The sequence below is a fragment of the Rhipicephalus sanguineus genome, chromosome 1 (genome assembly GCF_013339695.2).
Source record: "Rhipicephalus sanguineus isolate Rsan-2018 chromosome 1, BIME_Rsan_1.4, whole genome shotgun sequence".
NCBI classification, from domain to species: domain Eukaryota; kingdom Metazoa; phylum Arthropoda; class Arachnida; order Ixodida; family Ixodidae; genus Rhipicephalus; species Rhipicephalus sanguineus.
In genome coordinates, this window is record NC_051176.1 from 133,658,779 (window position 1) to 133,679,182 (window position 20,404).

Consider the following 20,404-nt stretch of genomic DNA (forward strand, 5'->3'; position numbering starts at 1 on the left):
GTGTCTGTGCAGTTCTGTCTTCGTCCTCTAAACGGTGCGCAGTAGCGTAGCAATAACTATTTCGCTTGCTTGACGATGGGTGTCCGTGCAGCCGGAGAGAAAGCCGTTGGCATGTTCTCTAAGATTTGGCGTTTCACTCAGTAGCGAGGAGGGCCCGGCCTCTTTGCCCGCCTCCCCGCGCGGGGACGACTAACGCGAGAATCAATATCCAGTCTCAATTGTGCCGCCCCGTAGCGCTATTTGAGATAATCCGATCGGCCTCCCCGAAAAGGGCTTCTACGGGCGAGAACTACGCTGGAAAGCACCGTTCTTGCGCAAGCGAAGGCTGCCGGTTGGGGCGATGGGACCTTCGACGAAATCGCAAAGTGAAGATTATCAACAGCCGCGGCGTCAACGCGAGAGCCAAAGCAGGGTGACACCACCGACATCCCCCTTCCAGGCCTTTTATTGCGATAGCAATTATATGGACAGTCTCGACAGGTTTTGCCGTCGCCGTTGCCGTCGCCATCATGTCCTTCCGGTATGAAGTCCAAAATTGATAAGATCCCCCCATGCATCGTATGTTCTAACGCGGGCAAAAGCGCGCGAGCGGGGGCGACGAACGCGGCCGAAGCAGAGATCAAACGAGCTGGCCCATTTCCGTCGCTCGGAGGGTGCATGCGATAACATCACCCCGCTCGGGAGGCGTGCCGTCGAAGCAGACAGGAAACGCCCCGCCCGTATTTAACGACCATGAAAAAAGACGCGAGGTGGGGGGCGGGGGGTGGTTGTCGTGCGAGCAACCACATTGAATGTTGAATATAAGGGAGCAGTCGCGATCGCTGGCGCGCGCGCTATCTCGAAAGCTATCCCAGCGGGCGGCTCGTATACCCTTCTACGTGCTGCGCTCTCAACGCAAAGTGATTATGCGGAGAGCATCTCACCCTGGAGCGGCCGTATTCTCTTACACCAGCGTTTTGTAGTTACGGGAGATGGGTCACAAAACAGTTAGCTACTAGCCTAACTTCGTGTAACACTACAATTTGTTGCTATCGCATTGATTGCTTCGCCCTTGCGGTGAAACTGTGACATTTTTTTCTGTTCTTTAGAAATGTCGGGAACATAGAATTTGTGAATTCATGAGGTATTCACTTGCATGAGACGTGGCGTCTCTTAATTTGGTATAGCATCTCTCCCGGGCATTCCGTCATGTCCCAGCTGAAAATACACAGTAGACGAGATGACCCTTGACTGGTTCCTTACCCGGGTGTGTAGTGCCAACTGTTTTGTCTACGCAATCTGAAATTTTAAAGGGTCAAGAGGATTCCTCGGAAATACAAGGTACTGAGTCGTCAATGACGGAGAATAAAACACAGTTAGTATGTTCTCGAAGTACAAGATCTCGGTATTATTGTATTTACAAAGTACAACGTTAAATTTGAGAGCAAAATAGGATGAACTTTCACATATGCATACGTAAGTGCGTATAGCAGTTGGTACGTGCAGTGAAAAGACAATTTATGTCATGGCGGTGTTTGCGTGCACATTTATAGATATAGGATGGAGGGGCGGGCGACTGTTTAAGCTTCTTACCGCTACTTTAACAGTACCACGTATATATACGCTGCGAAATCTTTTCTTCTTAATTGTGCGTAACAGTGCGTGTGCAGGCATTCCCCCTCAACTAAGTTCTGAGCTTATCATGGTGGAGAACGCCTACACAAGTGCAACGTTGTTTCCACAACTCTATGGATTGATGACATGTGCATGATTTTTTCGCGCTAGTCTTGCGGGCATTGGCCCGGCGGCCGCGCCGTGGGCTTAGTTGCCATGGACGTTAAGCAGCTTATAAGCTCGGCGGCCCGAGCTGCATCGGGGCATCCCTCTTCGCAGGAGCTCATGTGCGGGAATCTCGCTTCGAATCCCTCTGTAGGCTGCAATCTACGCCGCCCAGGTGTGTGTGCGCCAGGTTTGCGCCGCTGAAGCAAGTGCCTACGTATAAATTGCGCAAGTTGCAACTGAAACAAGCTTTTCTTCTTCTCTGAGTGTGCTTGTGCTTGCTGTAGTTATTGGGAAGCTTTGAAGATTATGAGGCGTAATCGTCGCAGCGAAAACGTGCTGACGGCACTCCGCCATAAAACAAGCAAAAGAACATGGGTTTTCGGAGGACTTACAGGAAAGAAATGATGATCGGGGAAAGGAAGGAGGAGATTGGGGGTGGCGTGGCGTGGCGTGGTGTGTGTGTGTGTGTGTGTGTGTGTGTGTGTGTGTGTGTGTGTGTGTGTGTGTGTGTGTGCGTGCGTGCGTGCGTGCGTGTGTGCGTGCGTGTGCTTCGTTTACTTGATTAGGTTAAACAGTTGCAGAAATTCCCACATAATTCACGTCTTGTTCAGTCGCATAGTCACGCCAGAGACTGCGACCAGCCGCCGCACTCGGCTGCAGTTCTCACGTTGAGACGAGGCCACCCACTTTGTGACGTAGATGTGCAGTGTTTTTTGCCGCTGAAGCGCGTCATACCAGACGGCGCCGCAGGATGCAGTTTCGTTATCGGGTCGCGGATGTGCAGAGCGAGCATATGCAAGTAATCATCAGCCATCTATCGATTTGATAGCTTCATACGAGCCAGTTTAAGGTGTGTCACAAATATCAGAAATGCCGGCTTGAGTTAAGGCGGTGGTGCGTTGACTTCCCAGCTACTTGATAGACCATGACTGTTACAAGCACTCCAAGCATTACCTTGGCTTAGTGACGGAGAGTGTAAAGGTGAGGACTATAGCACTGAGTCTGGCTATTAGGATTCTTAGTGCCAAATTCATCGACCACTATATGACAACCTGGAGAAGTCAAGCTGGTATGCATATCGGTGCGATATACCGGAAGTCCTAACTAAAAATCTGATAGACTCCAGCGATTGTGGTAGACGCAAAGCGTTGCTTGGGCGCCAAAGACATTCAAAAATAGCACTACACAGAGTAAGCACAGTATAACGTATACACGTTATGGTTGTGCCCTGCTTCAGACTTCAGACAGTTATACGAGTGCAACGAGCAGCCATATTATCCATCGAGGACGGAAATAAACTCGGATGTGTTATCACGACACACTACTAGCCTTCCAGGAGCGTAGGCAGAAATTTTTTTCGGGGGGGGGGGGGGGGGGGGGGGGGAAAGGGGGCACCTCCTTGATTTGAAGTGGGGGCCGGGCAGGCAGATGTAGTCAAGTGTCATTTTGGGCTCTGTATGCCATAGCAAAAAAAAAAAAAAAACCAGTTTATAGACCTGGCCTGATTGATTGAATACCTGATTGAATAGCTGATTGAAGAATACCTGATTGCCACGCAGAATGCTTGGGTTCGATTCCTGCTGGGATCCTAAATTTTCTTCTTTCCATTCGTCGGGTCAACGCTGCCGATGTCGCTTATTCTTAACGCTCTCGCATTTAAATTACCAATGTCTGTTCTCGTCGTTCCTGGGTAGATATAAACTGTCAATCACCTGTGCCGCATATCTGTACACCGCGGCCCTTGGTAAATGGGTATGTGCCACACGTGTCTGGAGGAAAGGCTTTGACGACGTACGCGACAGGATTTTCATGTTATTGATGTCATGACCCGACGGTCATATTCGTCAAATCCTCTTACTTTCCCATGCCAATCTTGGTCTACACCAAGTTAAGGAGGCGATCATGAGAGCACCCAGACGTAGGCGGATAGATAGATAGATAGATAGATAGATAGATAGATAGATAGATAGATAGATAGATAGATAGATAGATAGATAGATAGATAGATAGATAGATAGATAGATAGATAGATAGATAGATAGATAGATAGATAGATAGATAGATAGATAGATAGATAGATAGATAGATAGATAGATAGATAGATAGATAGATAGATAGATAGATAGATAGATAGATAGATAGATAGATAGAAACACTCAAAGTGCCAAAGGATCGCTCAGAAATGCTTCGCATTTAAAAATAGTACTACCAGACTTGCGCTTGAGCTTTGGCATATTATTTAATTTAATGTTTCATTTATTTTAATTTCGTGTTTTTCTACTGAGGGATGTTTCGTTTTTGTCGAGACTGTTAGTTTTTCTTGTCTTTTTTTTGTTTCACAAATGCCCCGAGGCAGCGCAATTCTACTCCTTGAAAGTATTACTGTCAAAGGCCGGTATTGCGTGCACAATAAATGGAAAACCATAGTTGACTACCTAAAGGAATATGAATCCTGGAGAGCAGGTAAGACCTTGTAACACTCTCACCGACTCGCTACCCCACATTCTAAGTTTATATGTACACCTATAGTATATAGGCGTGCATATAAACTCGGGATAAGTTTTCAGGATAACACGAATTTCGAAATATGCACCGTGAAACTAGCAGTAAAAATACGCTGGTGGTCCACTCCTTCTTTAACAAAACGTCTTTAAATGAATATAAACGTGAATATAGCTGGCAAAACTAGCGCCATGCTCAGAGCTCGTTCATGGCGTATACGTCTCACGAACTCACTGGCGATAACTCACTGCTGCGTTATGTACTGTAAAATATTAAGTTAAGAACTTACTAAGTGATTGTTAATCTGATTTATCATGCAAGTAACGTCCACCGCTCCGAATAAGGAGTAAGGATCTGGTATCTGCTGCAGGATGTGTCTAGAATCCCGGTTTCATTTCATTTCATTTCATTTATTGACCCTAAGGGCCCGAGAACGGGCATTACATAGGGGGGGGGGTACAATATTTTGTACATCGAATAAAGGAAACCTACACTGAAAGAACTAACAAGTACGGAAAAAGAAAAATGCAATACCAAGCAAACATAATGCAAATACAATGTAAAAAAGGCATACACAGTTTAGTAATGCAAAGTCCGGTAGAGTACAATAGTTGCGATCAATATATAGTACAATCTAGCAAAAAAAATACATAGAATAAATAAAGATTTGGAATCAGACAGTACATATAATACATGGAGTAAAAATACATAGAATAAATGAAAATTTTTAATCAGACAATTCAACTAGTTATGGAAGGACTGCTCACTAAGGTAAGTTAGTAGGGCTGATTGGAAACTAGTTAATTCTTTAATGTTTGCAGTGGTACGCGGAAGGGCGTTCCACTCGTTTGTAAACAAAACGAAAAGAGAGTATAAGCATCTTTTAGTGCGAGCAAATAGTGGGTGTACCTTGTGATCGTGGTCACATCGGGCCGAAATGTTTACGGCAGGATGGATGAATTTGAGTGAAAAAGTAGTGTAGCTAAAGTAAATGCTGTGGAAGAAGGATAATCTCGGATATTTTCTGCGTGTCGCGAGCGGTAAAATACCAAGAGTTCTTTTTATGGATGATACACTATGAAAACTTGAATAGGAGGAAGCAATAAACCTAGCGGCTTTACTTTGAATTGACTCCAGCATGTCAGTAAGGTATGCTTGATGCGGATGTCATATGTTAGAACCATAATCTAGGGATGGTTTAATTGGCTCGGATGCAGTACTAGAAGCTTGAAATGGCTGATGAATTGCGGAAAATAATATCAAACTGAGTGCTTAAACAGAAGCCAACTAGGCTATATTAGTTAGATGCGTTTGCGGAACTTTAAAAGGATCGCCCTTACTATGACAAGAGGCTCGGTAAAAAAAAAAAATTGCGGATAACCGGATCTGAGCCAATTATCATTGCTAATGCGAATAGCGCAACGGCAGCTCGAGGTCACTCAGTGCAAGACTGCGCAGTGCAAGACGTGCAAGACTGCGCAAAGTAAATTCTTGAGTAAACCATCAGCGTTGCGGAAAATGCATCAAACATCTGAACGAGCTTGCTTGCACATAGGACATCCTCAAATGCTTTCTTATTCCGCCTGTTGAGGCATGCGCCTGTGGGGTATATAGTCGCTAGAGCATCACGCCACGGTACTAGAGGCTCATAGTTAAAATCTCACCGCCAGAGCAATGATACCATTTTATTTATGTTCATCGGGTACACATATGCGCTGCGTTGACGTCACTAACGTGTGTGTGTGCAATATTGCTTGAGTGTGCATGTGTACGGGTGGGTGACGTCACACCCGAAGCTGGATCGTCCACCCATCCGGCACCAGTCGTGCTAGCTAACGACATGTTATTTTCGTTTAAAACGCACAGAAAAAATAACGGCTGACAACGCCGAGCTGAATGCTCGCCCTCGGGTTTTGGCAGAGTCTGCTGACGACTACAGTTCATAACTCATCCATGGAGAAAGAGAGAGAAGGGGGACAGTGAGTGCATTACATTATGTTGGGCCAAAATTCTGATCCTATATCGGGTGTTTGAAGTGTCCTCTTTCTGCATGTAGATGAAGAATAAAACAGCGCTTAAGACGGGACGAGATGAAAACACAGACTCGGTGTCTTTATCTCGTCCCGTCTTAAGCGCTGCTTTATTCATCATCTCCTATGCGCCAACCAGCCCAATCACGCACACTGCTCTTTGTGCAAAAAGGCCCGAACTACGAGAAAATTGATTGAAACCTTTTCATATCGCACTGGGCGTACCCACCCTGAAGTTTCGGCACGTGATTAAAAAAAAGGGTAAACTTATGTCTTTCACATACGCCGACATCACTAAAACTCTACTTCAAATGGATCAACATGAACCTTTGAAAGAATAATCTAACAGTCTAACTCTAAATATGATTACCTGCGCTCGTTAGCTTTCGTTTAGAGTAGGCTAAACAAGTACTCGTTGCAAAAGATTTTGTTCTATGCACGATTATTTCGAATGCCGAATTCTCAAATTAAATACGAAAAAAAATCTGGATATTCACTTTAATAATCGAAAAAAAAAAGTTACGACTAAAGGTGGTGGAGAAGATAAGCGACCTGCGAGGCGCGTGATTCTGTCGATCGTGAGTCGGTGTCTGCAGTCTCTCAGCAGTAGATAGCACCACACGTTGAACACTTTTAAGAAGCGTGATCTTATACGCCGCCAGACCTCGTGTCGACACTGGTAGGACAACCGTGGGGCAGGTACCGAGAACACGGCGGACGTGGTTTCTTGGGCAATGTAACGTGCATACCTGCCAGCAGCGCGGTGTCCTGGAAGTGGAGCTTGCAGAATACACTGTTGTCCCGCATGCCGTACACGTCCCCTTTGAGCAGCGGGCATAGGCAGCTGGCGCAGCGGAAGCAGCCGACGTGGAAGGCCAGCCCTCCACGGACCCGCATCACAAGGTCTCGAGGGGATAGCGCCGCGCCACACGCGCAGCACCGCACAAATGCCCTGCGATTAGGAACGCGCCAACTCAACTGGGCAGGCAGCTTCTGTTTCACTCGATGGTTGCTGCTGCTATCATGAACACACCGCGCTGTCAGCAAAGTCTTTTATAAAGAAAACGATTTTGTTTAGGAGATAAGTCCGCTTAGCTACTGCATGGTTTGGAACAGTAACAGAAACGGTAGCATAGGGTAATCATGCTCTAAAGCACCGTGGAAGAAAGGAAGGCGTCCAAACGCGGATACAATTGAGAAAAAAAAAAAGAAAGAAAAAGAACTACGACTATCAACTGTATAGACGATTTTTACTTTTGACACATGGCCGCCACCTTAGGCTGTTAAACTAATGTTTCTTTATTTTTTTATGTCGTAACGTTAAATTAACAAGGTCATGAAACATCGAGCGCACCAACCGAACCGTTTTCATGCGTATGCGTCTAGCGTTGCACTGCTCTTGCTTTAGTTGTTAAAGACAGAAAACGGCACACAGCCCAGTATGCCGGCACCGACAACCATCCGAAAAATAGCCCCGCCACGGTGGTCTATAGTGGTTATGGCGCTCGACTGCTGACCCGAAGGTCGCGGGATCGAATCCCGGCCGCGGCGGCTGCATTTTCGATGGAGGCGAAAATGTTTCAGGCCCGTGTACCTAGATTTATAAGTGCACGTTAAAGAACCCCAGGTGGTCGAAATTTCCCGAGCCCTCCACTATACGGCGTCTCTCATAATCATGTCGTGGTTTTGGGACGTTAAACCCCAGATATTATTATTATCCAAAAATTAGTCTACAACTCACACTTGGAAAAGAAAGTAGGCACATCTGCGCATGCTCAGAAATGCCAGCCCTACCCGTCACTCTGGCGCACGTGCGGATCTGATCTACGCGAGAAACAACTGGTTATTTAAGCATGAAACTTGTTCTTTATGCAAGGTAAACAAAGACTGGATCACGCGTGATCATGAAAAGCATTTTTAGCGCGAAAAAGAAAATGAAGCAGCTAAGAGCGGGGAGAATACAGCGCACAGACCGAGCGCTGACTGGAACTCAATTATGTTTTAAAAAAAAAAGCACCACGTGCAAGTAAACAACCAACACGCATGTGTGTGGCGTCATTGAATAACTTCGTGTCAAAAACTGAATGTAGAGGCTTAGGCCGGTTGGTGAAACATTGGAAGGAAGACAGCGCAACAGAAGACGGGAACAAGGAAGGGCGACGAGCTGTTGCGGAAAAGCTTTTAAAGCAAATCGAGCGTGGTGAAAATGACCGTGTACCACGTGCGCCGGTGGAAAAGAAAAAAGAACTTGCAATACTTCCGTACATACAGTATTCACGGATTGAAACGCGACAATTTAGGGTTAAGTAACGCACATACTTTCGTTTCCACTGTCTTCAGTTCGGGTCATATCGGCATTATTTCGAGTCAAACGCGCAGATCAGAGACAACATTGTCATTAGAGACCAGATTAGTCGCGACATGACGTGGTTATCTCGGGAATTCGCTCATACTAGTCGTGGCGCTAAAAATTTTGGTGTCGCGTTTCAATCCGTGAATACCGTACATGATCTGTACCACAAACTCGAGAGGTAAGGACAGCGTGCTGGTACTGCGGTAATTATTTCCGCTCTGGAAAAGTTGTCGAAGCCTTCCAAGCTTGCTTCAAATGCCAGCCGTAATTGCTGTTCTGTGAAAACCAAAAAGCAGTTCGCGCCCTGTATACCACTGGCGTGGTATACGTGATTCCTCTCTCCTGTGGGAAGAAATACGTATAGACAGACTGACAGGTGATTAAATGGCCGTCTAAGAGAGCCCCGTAATATTATGTGCAACACGGTTCAAGGCCACCTGGGCACCCATTGCCGGTTGCGTGCCCTTTGACAAAAGCGAGGTGTTGGCTAAGCGTAATTCACAGTTGACACGTGAAATCATTGAGGCAGACTTCACAAGGAAGTTCGATAGCACCTGTATGAGTACAGTCTAACCCGCTGATATCGAACTCCTGAAGAAACGGTAATTATTTCGATATATCGTATAATTCGATATAAAGCTTTTGAAGAATCTGCCTTATTTTCGATGCGAATTTGGGTGCGAAAGTTGGCTTCACGGCAGTGCTTAACGATAACGAGGGAAGGCGGATTCGCGGCAATACGCGGGGCTTTTTTTAAGGTTTTATTTTTCCGCGGTTCGCAGTTGTGGGTGCGGGTTACATGCAGGGGTGGGTTATATCGGAGAAAATACGCTATCGATGTAAACAGCACCACAACATGGTCTTACACAGCTGTGCGTACTCGTCGGGCGCCGGAGGTCTCTGGTGTGCCTCGGACCTAATGTTGCTCTTGTTTATCGATATAGTACTCACCGTTCTTCTTGGGATACTCTACGCAGCGGCGACGTCACACTTCTTTTCCCAACGTTCGACCCTATTGATTATCGCCAGCTTTGCATCGCATTACCAAAATGTCCATCCCGTTAACAAAACGAGCAGAGAAGCAAAAGGCGACACCGCGCGACGTGTCGGCGGCGCAGCGACAACCCTTCGCTGCGCCGCAGGGAATCATGGGAGAAAACGCGATGGCAAGCTATAGTTTCCCTATCGCTGTGCGCGGCACCCTACAAATCACACCGCTCTTTCTCCCCCAGGTGCATGCGGGAAAGTCCCCTTCCTTGAGGAAAAGCCAACTCCTTCGGGTGTTTCGCACTGCCTGATGTTCGATATATCAAGTGCTCCGGCTATTTTTGTTCGATGCAGCCGTACGTTTTCCTGTGCACTGACGTCGAAACACTGTCGTGTTCGAAAACAGTTCGACATAAAGGATCATTGCGATTTACCCGAGTTCGATATAGTCGGGTTTGACTGTACTCCTTAATAGCACTTTCATCTTGTGAAATATTATATCTAAACAGGCCTTGAATTATTCACTACTGTACGCAGTGTTGCTTGTACTATATGTGCAACATTAGGTAAAAATGATTGTTCAATTTTTTGCTGGTTGTGGCGCATGTCAGTGGCATATGTATATAAGTTGATCCTTCCCGTCCTATGAAAAAAGGGTTGCAAGTCAGCGCTGCGTGTACGTCGCCCTTCCTTGTCCCCGTCTTTTATCGCACTGTGTTCCTTCCAAAAACTGAAACTCACTATCAGAGAGATGATCTGATGTGTCGCTTACACACTCCGTGCCTTTCTTGGTGTGATAAGCTTCCAGCAGTTCCCGTCCCAACGTGTCATCACTTCTGGTTCAAATATTGACGTTGCGAAGCCGCGATTCGCATTTGCGAGTTTCACAATGAGCAGGCGAATGCAGATGACCGTTATTATTTAAAGGCTATTCGTGTTCCCTTGCACGGTCATTAATACTTCTTCGAGTGTGACCTATGCAGGTCTATCAGATAAACGCATAATTGCATAAACGACGCCAATCGCGTGGTTCACGTTCTGAAATATTTATCGGCCACTCACCTTCATCCAAATTCCATGTACAGGGGTTTTCAAAAGTTCCTAGGCCGCGGTGTCATAGGAGTACATGGGTAGTCGCCTCGGAACTTTTGACCACCCCTGCACTATACGTGAAGCCTGCGGTACGCAAGGTGTTCCATATATCCAGCAGTATGGACGCAGTGGCGGCACTCTCTAATACTTTCATGATACGTGTCCGCACAAATAAGTACCCAAGAAAGTATTCGGAGAATGGCGTCACGGTAGCGTTCAAGGGTGAGAGCGTGGGTTTGTGTCCTACGTGTGCCTGTCAGGGGCGTAGCCAAGGGGGGGGGGGGGGGGGGGGTCAAACACCCCTCACGGAAAATTTTCAATTTTTCTTGCGTATATACACACGCACACACACAAACGCACGCATGAACATACATTAAGTATGGTTGAACAACCCCCCCCCCCCCAAAAAAAAAAAATTCTGGCTACTCCCCTGGTGCCTGTGGCCAGTTACCTTCATTTTGACAGTGAGGAAACTCATAATATAGTTGAGGCTTGGCATATTGATTGAGGAATTCCTCTTCCATCTTAGGAGAGAGAGAGAGAGAAAGAGCAGAGGAAGGCAGGGAGGATAACCAGAAGTTCGTATCCGGTATGCTACCCAGCACTGGGGCTGGAGAAAAGGGAGTTGAAAGCAAGAGAGAGAAAATAAATAATAAGGGAAAAAAGAACTATCACAACCACAGACACACGAGAGCGTTCCGCTCAGAGGCGCTCTGACAGGCCAGTGGCTCTTCCATCTTAACTGACGCCTCTGATTATGCACGTACCTAACATGAGGGTGGTGCTGTCAAAATTTTATCGGCGTCGTTGCACTCAGTGATCAGTATCTTTGTCAGAATGGTGAGAAACGTTACCTGAGGTAGTCGTCCCTGCAGTAGATACGTCCTTCTCGCGCAAAACAAGATGCCTGCGAGTCGAGTCCTGTGCCGCAAAGGCAGCAACGCAGGCACCCCGTGTGCCAAGGCTGGTCCAACGCCTGCCGGAAACCGAGGAAACAAACATCGTACTGTAACCGTACAGTTATTGAAGGTCATTTGTGGCTGTAAGCATTACGCTTATCAAGGAACATTTCCCACCTAATATTTGGAGTTCATCTAGTTCATCTTCAGCTTTTACTGCCCTTTTGCTTCTTGCTTGAAGTGCTCATACATCGATAAATTTTCTGCGTATAGCCCCTTTACAAGCAAATTGCAAGCATTTAATTTGTTCTTATTAGATACGAAGCATCTTATGAGGGTGTTCAATCCAGTGGTGGTGGTGGTGTACGGCGTGACCACCCATACTGCGCATGCGCAAACCCTCTCCGCGCACCTCCTCTCCACTCCCCCTCTCCTCTCATCCTCCTCGTTTAGATAAAAGGCTCGCGTTAGGTCGTACACACGCTCAGTCACTGCGCCGGTGTCATGAGTTCCAACTTGAACGTCGGCGCCAGTTGCAGAACGCCTGCTGAGATCGCGGAGCAGCGGAAGGCTCGATGCGCCGAAGCGCAACGTAAACATCGGCAAGCGGACCCCGAGCTCCGGGCTAGGGAAGCCCAGCGCAAACGGCAACGTCGGCGGGAAACTGCTACGGATGAAACGAGGGCTCGACATGCCGAAACGCTGCTTTGCATCGCCTCATGGTCCCCTTTAGCGGGAGGTGGTGTAATTTTTTTGTCTGAGCTCGTTCGACGACAGTTTCAGCGCGTATATGTTCAAAACAGACAGGCAACCCGCCGTGGTTGCTTAGCATGTAAGGTGCCGCGTTGTTGAGCTCGAGGGCGCGGGTTTGATTCGCGGCCATGTCGGCCGCATTTAAATGGTGGAGAAATGCAAAGAACACCCGTGTGCTTAGATTTACCTTAAGTGGTCGAAATTAATCTGGAGTCCCCCACTACGGCGTGCTTCATGATCATATCGTGTTTTTGGCACTTGCATCGTACGTTTGTACGTTGTAACTCTTGTGTAGTATGTTTCTTGATGAGCTAGACTCCACAACCGCATTTTCCGGTTTTCCATGTTATCTTCACAAAGCATCTTCTCCCTCTTAATTTGTCATCAGTTGTCATTTAAGCACACCAGGAAATGACCAGCCATGTATTTTTTTTTTTGCCAGTTCCTGATAAAAACGTACATTGTCACGCATAAGATGATGGTCGTCACTTTACAATATACAATGTAGTAACTCCTTATATGCAAGAGACAATCCACATCTGTGTTTTGGCAAAGTTGAGACACTAACGTACGAGGATACATCGGTTCGGATTGTGAGTTTGTGTACTGGCGTAGCCTTCGCAGGCGCTATCCGTTGGATTTGATGCACCCCTACTTTCTTCCTCCTTTCGGGGCCGATTGCAACTCTTGTCGCGGCATGAAATTCAGGGCTACACAAGTGGACACTAGAGTAATTCAAGATACGACACAAACACCGATTAAATAAGGTTGGCGCAGAGGTGGAAAACAAAGAAATAAAAATGTATGCGCATGTTATTGGAAAGGTAGTGCCAACCCATCATCCACCGACGCGCACGCACACTCTTGACAAGTATTGATCCGCGCATGGGAATTCTCTTTTGTAACAAAGAAATTGGGGCTTAGGTACGCATAGATAACTTCCGACCTCCTTGATCCGACCACGTGATACAATTTTTATTCTTATTGAATAAAACCAAATTTAGGAGCTCGCTTATAACCTCGACAATCCTTCAATAAATTCTATGAAGTTCCACTTGTGCTCAAATATCATCTGAAGGACCTATATGCCATACAATAAAGCGAGCGTAGCTACGTCAAACTTTATCCTATATTATATTGCTTTATGCTCCTAATCACTTATTTTGTACTCCTTTACAGGCATCCAGCAAAGCTAATGGGCTGCCTTGCTCACCTGTCGCGCCTTCTTTTGCCATTAAACCACTCTTTCTTTACCTGCATGCCGATGCAAGCCTTTTCACATCGTAAATCACTACCACATCGCTAAGATTTTATGTCGTTCCAAGTATGTCCTGAAGGGGCACTTGGCTGTCCGCCGATAAGGCCTGCGGGGTTCGATTGCCTTTAATACGCTTTTAATTATTCGTTTGCGTCTGGTTTATTTATTTATGGGATTGCTTACCGTTATCGTGATAACATTTCGGTTTTCGCATGCGCTAAAACGCCTGCTACCTGCTGGCTATTACTCGTAAAGAGAAAGAGATCACAGAAGCGAGCTTCACCGCGTAGGACACGTCGTTGTAAGGAAGCCAACTGTTACGAATAGATTATACGGAAATACACACAACGCCTAGGCTTTCAAAAGACGCATCTATGTTTAGGATGTATGGGTTGTTGTGTATAAAAATTACCGGAAGGGCTGAGCGCTCTCTTATCGCCGAAGACCATATGAAGCCCCATTGTACGCAGTATTCGCGAGGCAGCCGTAGGGTATTGCGTAGTGAATGTAGGCCACATTCATATCGGCGGGGTTGCATATCGCAAGTCGAAGGTTGAGGGTCGAGGCGACCCCATCCCATTTATTTATTTATTTATTTATTTATTTATTTATTTATTTATTTATTTATTTATTTATTTATTTATATCACATTACTGGCCCGAAGGGCAATGTTATATAGGGAGGAAGTGGAGGGTCATGTACCAAGTTACGCAAAGCATACGATGTTTGCACAAATATACATCGTGAGAAAACACAGATAATACCTCGTCAGAGAGGAGTCCTTGTATTAAAAAAAATATCACACCATCTCCCTCTAAAGGGGACCATGAGGCGATGCGAAGCAGCGTTTCGGAATGTAGAGCCCGCGATTCAGAGGGGGAGTGGAAAGGGGAGGGGAGAGAGGCAAAAGGGAGAGGGGAAGTCGAGAAGGGGAGGGGAGAGGAGAAAGGGGAGATGAAAATGGGAGAGGGAATGGGAGAGGGGAGCGTAGAGGGAGAGGAGGTGTGAGGAGTGGGCTTGCGCATGCGCAGTAAGGGTGGTCACGCCGCACACCACCACCGGATTGAACTCCACTATAAGATGCTTCACATCTAAAAACGCCATCTAGCGTGCATTCACCCAACCGCCATATTGCACACATCTCTATGGGGCAGCGCCATCTATTGAATGATACTGGAGACGCGACAGCGGGGGAACGCCGGACAGAGCGACGACCGACCAGGTGATGGTATAAGGAGCTTCGCCCCTAAAAACATCGGATTTAATTGACTATGTGTATTTTGGCGCATCCCATAGTTTCAACGACTACTAACAATTGACTGGTCTAACCGTCTTTTTCGGTGGAAGATGACTTTAGTATATGTTTCTGCTTGAGTAGGTGTGCACGTATAGAAGATCCCTCTACATTGATCGTTTACGATACCGAGTCTCCATACTCGACGAGCATGCTTCTGGCGCAAATAGAATCTATTAAATGTCATTTAGAGAACTGTGCAAATACTGTTTTGGAGATGCAAACACAAGAACACATTTGTCGGCGCCTACGGACGACATCGTTCATAGCGCAGTGCCGGAACACTGTCAGCCGCATATAGATGCCGACGTGGCCGGTGCTAGTCACGTGTTGAAAGTGATTTTATCCCTGAAAGTGGACGACCGAGAGTACCAAGCAGATAGATAGATAGATAGATAGATAGATAGATAGATAGATAGATAGATAGATAGATAGATAGATAGATAGATAGATAGATAGATAGATAGATAGATAGCATTCATGCGGCTCATCACTTTTACAAGTGCTTAGTTCATGTCTCTCTCTCTATTACAAAGGAGCAGCAACGCACAATCTCGCGTCAAAACTCATTGTTCTCAACGATTATTAGTTAAATCAAACTAACTTCGTCAGAAATATGACGGCGCGCCTGTGTATTACCATGTATTCGTTGTCATTATCATATAGTGCACATTTAAAGGGGTGGTGCCACCATGTTTGTGGCTTGCGCGTTCTTTGCTGTAAGCGTTTGCTATAGCTCCAGGAAGAACGATGCACGCACCAAGATTCGTGTATTCTCGCTAAATAATTTAATATCGCCTTTTGATGTGGACAACTTTCGGTTTCGGTTTCTGGGCGCCGAGGTTGGGCAGTGACGTAGAAGTGTAGGAGGCGTGGTCACGTGACCACACAAGGCTGTGACGCACTTAGCCAGAAAATGATCGAAACTCGGCGAGTGATGTAGCAACCGATGCTTTGCGGATACTATAGTGAACTAGAATATATCCTAGTTCACTACAGCCGGTACGTACGTTGCGGAGGTGGCGGAGGTCCGCAGGTCACTCACGTCATTACAGCAGATCTGGTGTGACGTCACTACAACTTTCGTTGTCCATCCTACAGATCTACGTCAGTGTTGGCGCGCTGGCGATGGGTTTTGATCGGGAGAATGGGCATTTAGGTACACTTTGGAAGTGAATTAAAATATATTCTAAACGTTTGCTGTGTCCGACCCTTCGTGTGGAGTGTCCTTGCATACAGAGGAAACCCACAACAGGCTTGTTATAGCCTCAAAATTTGATGGCACCACCCCTTTAAGGATTATTATTGCTCCAACAAACATCCGTTCGATTCGCTTCCCGCATACGGCGTCAGAACTTATTAGCGGTATACGCTTTTCTTTTTAGAATCACGGCATGTTCTTAAGCGCAGTGAAGCGTTTAGCCTCAAAAAGCGATGTTAATGGTGTCGAGAAGTTCAAAATTTAAATGTTTAATGCTGAGAGTCGCCGAGCCTAACGCGTCATCGCAAAATAATTTGAATCAGTACTACCGATTAACGGGAGCGTTCGTCCGAGTTGGCAATTCATCGTCAAGAAAAATTTCGACAGCGTGGAAAAACACGAACGGACAAAGGACTCGTATACGTGTCTTTTCCGAATTAAATGTCAGTTGGAAGTCAGCGCTAGTCCATGTCGCCTCCTTTTTGTCCCCTTCGTGATTTTCCGCGCTGTTGAAATTTTTCTTGACAATGAATCGGTAATGACAACCACTTTTTTTCTTCACAAAAACTACATATCAATATTGGTGTAACGTTTTCGGCTACCATGATGCCCACGAGGAAGCGACTAGACGCAGGCAAGAACACTTTTGAAAGCTTTCTCATTTTTTTTAGCAGTTTTTTGTTTGTTTGTTTGTTTGTTTGTTTGCTTTTTGACAATGTACTGTGCTCCTCCGCGTCTGTACGAATGTCGTGCGTGAATTCTTTACTCATGACTCATCAAAAGCTGAGCATAGCTTGCACTAGTGGCGCAAGGCTAAAGACACCGCGGAGCTGATCGGCACCTAGCTGTTCCTGGCCTTTCGAGTTTTTGCTAAAGTTTTGCCAAGTTTTGCGAGGTTATGGTAAATTTTCCTAAGTATTGCGATGTTATGCTAAGTGTTGCTAGGCATTGCTAAGTTTTTGCGAAGTTTTGCAAGGTATTGCTAAGTTTCACAGAGTTTTGCTAGGCATTGCTAGGCTTTTGCTAAGTGTTGCCAAGTGTTGCGAGGCGATGCCCGAGCTCGCCAAGTCCCACTCTATCACTCTAACCCAGCCTTCAGTCTCGACATGTGCCCCTGCTTCAGGGACGAGTGAAGCGTTTCCGGGTGGCAGCCAGTAGCGCTCAGCTTCGGGCCAGGATCAGCTATGTGCCGATCGGCCCCGCTGTGTCCCTAGCCTTGCGCCACTACTGCAAGCTACGCCCAGATTTCTTGAGCCAAGCAGCCGGGCTTGCAACGCAAGGGCTAGACAGCGAGATAGCGAAGCGAGCGCGAAGCTATGCACAGGTGCGCCAGGCGTTGCTAGGCAACGCGAGGTGACGTCATCGCTCCTCGAGGCTTTTTGTTCACGACGGACGGACTAACGCTCGGCTTAAACAGCTCCGCTGTTAAAATCCGTCCTTTGACGCAGAACTTCGCGTATACATATACCCCATGAAATATATTGCATGCAACGTATTCGGGCAGAAGCAAACATTGGTCCCATTCTTAATTTCATATCACAAGACTGTCTTGAACTATCAAATGGGGTGTGCGCTCACTTAGCTTTTACCTACTCAAAGGGAAAGTGCCCCGTTGTCGGCCATATAAGAAAGAACTATCGGTAACTTTTGAGTTAGCTTGAGGCAAGCATTTATCCACACGAAAAGTAGTCGCAAGCATTTTTCTCATTGTTTGAGTGACAAAAAATAAAGCTGAAGGGTTTTACGTACCAGGACCACGCCATGACTATGAGGCACTCCGTACATATATATAGTGTGAGTCTCTGGATTGAATTTTACCACATGGGATTCTTCATCGTGCACCAATGTCTAAGTACATAAGCGTTTTCGTTTCTAACGAAACGCAGCTATATCTACGTCGGAAATCGAACGCAAGTCCTCGAAATGAGTCGCGCAACACCATAGCCACTAAGCTACCATAGCGGGTCATTCTATTTGTGTTTAAAGTGCGCTGTCTTAGTGCTTTGTCACCATTTATCGTCAACGCATAGGCTCCACCTCCTGCAAGAGGCGCGTGCACGTGATTGACACCTCTTATGCACCACGGCGACTTCGAATGCGAAACGCACATGAAACACGCAGGAAGAGAAGTTGTGGGTGCTGCGACGTGCACACGGTATAGGATCACGCGCCTGTAAGTAGAATCGTTCCCGGATGGGTCCCTGGCAGGCTGCGCAGGCTAGTAGTGCGTCGACGCCTTGGTCCAGGGCGCGCCGCTGGCACAGGCCCTGCTTCAGGTCCGCCGGCTCCAGCGACGGTGAAGAGGCGAGCTCGCGCTGTGGGGGGCTCCTTGGCTTGCTCACCATCATGGTCGTCGCATTGCGCTCTGCGTGAACCGCGTTGTTTTGTGGCGCACATTTACACCACGATAATATGGCAATATGCATACGAGCGACTGATTTCAGATGCTGCACTCTCACGTTGACTGCCTCAATAATCGATACGATACATGGGAGAAACGGACTCACTCAGCGTCCCAAGATAGAAATTTCCGCATGCGTGCTTTCCTGCAAAAATTATGAGGAGAACACTGGCGCGCTGGGAACAATGGTCAGTCCGGTCTGTTCGACGATCTGCCTCATTTCCATATTTGGAATATTAGATATCATTTAGGCCTCATTTCTTGCGCTTAAATTTTCTCAATTTACACTCATCCGAAGTCACATACGGCAAAATCTCGACGCACATGCATAATCATTGCGAATTGTATTTATAATCACTCATCTGGTTGAAAAGCATAAATTTAGAAAGTCGCAAAACCGTATAAAGCACTGCAGACGAAGCTTTTGTCCACCATTATTGCGCTGGCACAAGGGTATGGCATACAAGGGTACGGCACCCATAGACACCCTGTAGCGCCAGAGTCATCTCCAGCAAATTTTAAGGACACTAAATCCGAAATACCGATCGCAGGCAGAAATAGGAAAGGATCACTACCTAACAACAGTGGTTATGGCTCGCTTGCATATGCAGTCGGTGAGCGCACGTTGACATTGCGTAGGAAAAGTACCACACACTGTACCATAGTATTCATTTGCATCATGCCATATACAGTCCGAGAGATTCGGCATCGTGCTTATGACCCTGAATGTTTCAGCGCCATTAATCCTATAATATTAATGCTGCAGCTAACAGTACGCGTTTTACGCAGTACGCGCAGGCGTACTGGGAATGCTGAATTGGTGGAGAGGGAAGCCGCTGCCGTAACAGCAGAAAGTCCAACAGAAAATTTAATAACAGCAGGCCAAGAGAATGTCCAAGTATAGGCTTTCGCCTTCCCATTCTTAGAAAGCCCTTACCATCCCCCGTAATTTTTTGTTTGTGTACCACCTAGCAGCAACATAGTTTTCGCCGGCGAAGAAAAAGAAAAATAATACATTTCTCGGTATTCTCTTTCCATGTCAGCCATGATCAATCATGGCTGACGTGACTCGTTAATAAGCATATTTAGGATCTCTTTACAAAGCACCATTTTCGAAACAATGAATAAATCGTTAATTTTTATATTTGCTTGCTTGTTTTTTTTTTGTTTTTTTTTTGCAGTAGTGCTGTTCCTTGCTCATGGACTTCAATCCCCTTTATACAAGTTAGGGAAATAAATTTGTCGCGCCATGTAACTGAAAAATAGGCACCAGCTTTCAATGAAAAATTGGAGGTGTCCTTAGCTGCGCTCAAGGAACGTAATGGCGCTGGCTGTGTTGTCTTCCTATGATGGCAACTCTCTATGGAAGGTACAGTTTACGGTAAACTTTCAGGATCCTTTATGCAAACTTATTGACTGTATGAACGCACACAGTCCGCTAGGACCTGGTTGTTTACCATCGTCCACCTCCATTGTACGGGAACGGAGCGAGCGCAAGCACGCTCACGTCTTACTTCTACGAGATCCGGCCAGGCGACTGTTGACGTATACGAACGCGATGGCGCAAGTGAGAGGAGGGCGCGATGCAAGCGCCATGATAAAAGCACAGCGAGAAGCGCACGCTACGCGCCTGACGCGCGCGTGACGTAAATGTAGCGGCGCGGTCGCAGGGGCAGCCGGAGTCACGAGATCGCCGCGCCAGGCACGATACGTGCGGGCGCAGACGTCATACTTTCCCTTACCCTCAACTGGGACAAAGGGTACATAATAATAATAATAATTGTTAGGGTTTAACGTACCAAAACCACGATATGATTATGAGACGCCTTAGTGGAAGGCTCCGGAAATTTCTACCACCTGGTGTTCTGAACAT

At 46.5% G+C, this 20,404-nt stretch overlaps 1 protein-coding gene across 2 annotated transcripts in view; it reads right to left on the reverse strand.

Moving 5' to 3' along the window:
- The window catches only part of LOC119398533 (protein apterous), a 52,716-nt gene that overhangs the window by 16,586 nt on the left and 15,726 nt on the right, over positions 1-20,404 (reverse strand). For both annotated transcript variants that reach the window (XM_037665378.2, XM_037665385.2), the window contains exons 2-4: positions 18,302-18,495; positions 11,580-11,701; positions 7,043-7,245 (exon numbers count right to left, since the gene is read on the reverse strand). In XM_037665378.2, the coding sequence (XP_037521306.1) occupies positions 7,043-7,245; positions 11,580-11,701; positions 18,302-18,495 (519 nt within the window). The remainder of the gene's footprint in view (positions 1-7,042; positions 7,246-11,579; positions 11,702-18,301; positions 18,496-20,404) is intronic.